Below are 4,731 nucleotides of genomic sequence, written 5' to 3' on the forward strand. Positions count from 1 at the left end.
GCATTATATGTTATGTTTTGAGGGGGGAATGAAAAATGATAAATTGAATCTCTTCCAAAAGTCTATCAATTCTCTCTGGCTTCTATCTTTTTCTTTGGATCAATTGGTTAACGATTAGGTTCGTAACAATTGGTATCAGAGTAGCCTTGATCCACATCTATGGCCGCTCGAAATCAAACCTATGAAGAGTTGTTGGATCAAATCCAGTTAAGTCTTCAAAGGATGATCGATATCCTCAAAACACCAACCCCATCTTCCGCTCACGAACCACCATCACCCGCTTCCGCAGCAACACCACTACCATCCCTAAAAACCACACCACCAACTGCTTCGGCTGCTGCACCATCAGCGAAACAATCTGCGTTACAAGCACCATTTCCTGCACCATATGGTCCAAAATCCGTACCACCACAAGCTGCATCCTATACACCCACACCGAAGGCAACAACCATTACACCAAAACCTACCTCCTCTTCTTCTCAAGTTGTTTCGAAACCAATTCAATTGTTCTCTCCAAGGCCATGCACCAGATTAGTAAACGTGGATTGCATCAACAAAAGTCTCACATCCAGATCCAAGTGTTTCAATCTTGTAAGCGAGGAAGAAGCCAACAAACTTACAGCTGGGAAACGCGAGTGGCGCCCTCCTTGGGGCTTCCCCATGACTTCTCCAAATTCCGTGGGACGGACCGAGTGGCGGCCTCCATGGAATATCACCAAGTATCTTCAGAGTTCTTTTTTGAGGGCAAGGATTCTTCAAGCGAGAGGGAATGATATGTGCATCTCCTTGAGACCCAAGTCCACGTTGTCATGCATTTCAATGTCTCCAAGTAAACGTGGGTTACTGCATGCATTTGTTACTTTGTTTCCTTGAATAGTGGGTTATTAGTTTACATGTTCCAGTCGGTTATCATATTGTTAGTTTCTTTCATTTGTAAGCCTATATAATGGCATTATATGTTATGTTTTGAGGGGGGAATGAAAAATGATAAATTGAATCTCTTCTAAAAGTCTATCAATTCTCTCTAACTTCTATCTTTTTTCTTTGAATCAATTGCTTAACGATTAGGTTGTAACATAGCATCCCTCATACGAGGAGGACAAAAAAGACTGATGTAAAAAATGAGGTCATCAATAAAATAATAAGGAGGAATTAACTAAATATAGAAGGCAAATTATGTTGTTGAACCATCTAAAAGTAAAGAACTTTTGAGCGTTTTATGCATGCAATCTCTTTTTATTTTTTAACTAAAAGTTGATAAGAAAGAAAATACTAATATTAAATATTTATTTATGCCAACGATTTAGAGTTGATAAGATTTATATTAATTTAATTAATATTTAATAATTTAAATTAAATAATAATTATCTATAATTAAAGATGGTCTAGAATAATAACAAGTGTTCCTATATTGGTTTCTTTTATTATATAGTATAGATTTACTCAACCCATGTAATACACAGGGTTATAACCTAGATAGTCAAGCAAAATGATACAACCAAAAAGGAACCTAGCCATCGGCTATATACAAGGCAGAGAAAAAATCAAGGCACCAATAATAAGAAAGGAAATAAAGACAACAAAAGAATATCCCAAAATATAAGAAGGTAAATATGTTGGTCAATAACTAGCAGGCGTCAAACATAAAGAACTAGAAATTGGGTCCAAATCAATATATAAATGAAATATAGAAACCCGGCCCTTAAGATGTGAGGGCCGAAATATGGGCTTTAGTTGTCTTACACCCCCTTGGGGGCCCTATATGTATGTTTGTATTTGTGTACCTCTTAATGGTCGCTGTGAAAATTTAGAGTTTATGACTTACGTGCTTATAGTAATTTCTAGAATTTCATTGTATTTTTTTATTAATTTTTAGGTTATTTTTTAATGATTAGGCAGTGAAGGAACTTATGGGGTTGATTTTTTTTTTTTTAGAACACTTAGTTTATAATAGGTTATTTGTTAAATTTTAAAATATTTTTTTTTGTGTGTGCCATCAAAACTTATTGAAGGTCGGTCTCCAAATCTCATAGAATTGATATCAATTTATTAGGCATGTCAAAATTTCTTTAAGATATTGTTTCCTTTGCATGGGCTAAGATACTATTTGCAAAAACGTAAATATTCAAATAATAAATTTATATCCTTACAAATTAATTATGATTTATGTGGGTATTAAAGGTTGTTATCGGTGATTATCTATATATGTTTCATGGCTGTTGTGCTATAGGGTATGTTGTTATTAAGTATATAATATGAGACTTTTCACACCCGATTTCCACTTGGACCATACCCTCATTCCCTAAGTAACGTACTCAGTCAAATCCCCATGAAAGCTTTATTCACAGTATCTTTCTTACAAGTAGTAACTTTGAAAACTACAAACGTCCCATGAAATAATCACACTTCAAAATAAGTAACAGTTTACACCATGAGAATGTAGTTGTTTTAGTAAATCCAACAATAATAGCTAGGTTGATTAAGATATACTTATCATACAAAAAGAAAAACCATATTGAAGAAAGCAGATTAACCACAAAACCAAGTTCCATTCCAAATTAACAAAAGACTGTTCAATTCATGAGAAAATAAAAACCATTAAACGAAACCACAATCCACCACATAACCACCAACCACAATATCATCAAACCCCACCGCGGAGACGAAGAACAAGGTGAAGGGTAGACTCTTTCTGAATGTTATAATCAGCAAGAGTCCGACCATCATCCAATTGTTTACCCGCAAAGATTAACCGCTGCTGGTCGGGCGGGATCCCCTCTTTGTCCTGAATTTTTGCCTTGACATTATCAACAGTATCCGAACTCTCGACCTCTAGAGTGATCGTCTTCCCCGTCAAGGTCTTGACGAATATCTGCATCCCTCCCCTTAGCCTGCAATTTATGTTATTAGTAATGGTACAACTAGTCTATTAGTGATTTTATAAAATTTGGCTTTGATTTTACTTATATGTTATTTATATATACTTCTGTAATTCTAAAAAAATAATATTGGAGTCAGGTTTTGCCACCTCTCTATATACTAAGAGAGAGGATCGTACGACTACTTTTGTAAATATATATATAAAAAAAAATTGCCAAGCAAAAGCTTCAACAGAAGCAACCTTAGGATGTACTAAGATAAAGGAACTTTATACAACTTCTTTTTGTTAGTCTATGAATGATTTTAGAAATTTGCTTTGCTTTTATTTTGGTCACGTGCACTATATGTTATTTGTGTGGTTATCCTTTGTGTATATAAAAGGAAAAATTGGAATAAGTGATTTTTTTGTTAACCTGAGCACAAGATGAAGCGTAGACTCCTTCTGGATGTTATAATCCGCCAAAGTACGACCATCATCTAACTGTTTTCCGGCAAAGATCAACCGCTGCTGGTCTGGCGGGATGCCCTCTTTATCCTGAATCTTGGCCTTGACGTTATCGATAGTATCCGAACTCTCCACCTCCAACGTGATAGTCTTTCCGGTCAGGGTCTTCACAAATATTTGCATCCCACCACGGAGACGTAGAACCAAAAAGATGGTAGCATCCTTCTGGATATTGTAATCACCTAGTGTTCTGCCTTCTTCAAGCTGCTTTCCGGCGAAGATAAGTTTTTGTTGGTCGGCCGGAACGCCTTCCTTGTCTTGGATCTTGGCCTTGACGTTTTCCACAGTGTCTGAGCTTTCGACTTCGAGATTGATCACCTTTCCGGTCATGGTTTTAACGTAGATACCCATCACCATCTGTAAATAACAAAACCAATACTTAAAAAGCTAAAATAATATAAAGATTAACAAAGCTCAGAAAGAAAAAAAAAATATAAAGATTAACAAAGCTCAGAAAGAGATTACTTTGATAATACGAGAAACTAGAAGTTTTGGAGAATATTGGTTGTCGAGAAAGAGGGATGGGGTTGGGTGTATTTATAGGGTATGGGTAGGAAAGGACTTGATTCAAAATTAGATAATTTAAATGTGGGAAGAAAGTTTGAAAATATATGATTAAATTTAGATAAACGATTACGAGATAAAAAGATAAGTATTGTACTTGAATTTGCATTTTTTAATATCTTAAATTAAGGAGATAATTCTGTATATCTTGTTAAAATTTAAATATAATATCAAATATATTGTTCTTTAAAAAAATCAAATTGAATAAAAGAACTTAAAAACAATTATTCTCTGTTTTTTCTTCTCAAAATTTTAAAAATTCCGATTTTTATTTTGTTTTCCTTTTGAATACAAACTAGGCGTTTCAATTACATGCGTAGCACAATAGGCATTAGTGCTATCAAAAGGTTAAAATTTTGTTGGTTAACTATGGCCATATGTATTCCCCTTAGAGCATTCAGATTCTATCCATCAAAATATGTGAGGAAGAGTTTTTATATTATAAAGGGTATAAAAAGTGGTTGTGAGTGGAGGAGAGAGAAAATATTACTGTTCATCTATATATTTGAGGGGACACTGTTCACCCACTATAATTTTTTTAATATATATTGAAAGTGGTTGTGAGTGAAGGAGAGAGAAAAATGTAATGATAATATTATTTAATTGAAAAGGAGAGAGAAAAAGTATTTGTTTTTAGTGAAATATATTGATATAAGAGTTGTTTTTTAGTGAAATGTATGTATAATTTGATGGATTAGATGTGAATGCTCTTATATAGACAAGTAGAATAATCTCCAAACATGTAATAAAATGGAAAAACAATGCTTTATATGTACTTAACA

General features: G+C 34.1%; 1 protein-coding gene across 1 annotated transcript; it reads right to left on the reverse strand.

The window, feature by feature from the left end:
* Positions 1-2,529: 2,529 nt before the first annotated feature.
* LOC110890530 (polyubiquitin) lies at positions 2,530-3,921 on the reverse strand. The gene is made up of 3 exons (XM_022138153.1): positions 3,851-3,921; positions 3,294-3,742; positions 2,530-2,891 (listed from the first exon to the last, which is right to left on the reverse strand). Exons 2-3 carry the CDS (start codon positions 3,740-3,742, stop codon positions 2,645-2,647), a joined length of 696 nt encoding a protein of 231 aa, XP_021993845.1. The 5' UTR covers positions 3,851-3,921; the 3' UTR covers positions 2,530-2,644.
* Positions 3,922-4,731: the final 810 nt, after the last annotated feature.

This window comes from Helianthus annuus, chromosome 11 (genome assembly GCF_002127325.2).
Source record: "Helianthus annuus cultivar XRQ/B chromosome 11, HanXRQr2.0-SUNRISE, whole genome shotgun sequence".
NCBI classification, from domain to species: domain Eukaryota; kingdom Viridiplantae; phylum Streptophyta; class Magnoliopsida; order Asterales; family Asteraceae; genus Helianthus; species Helianthus annuus.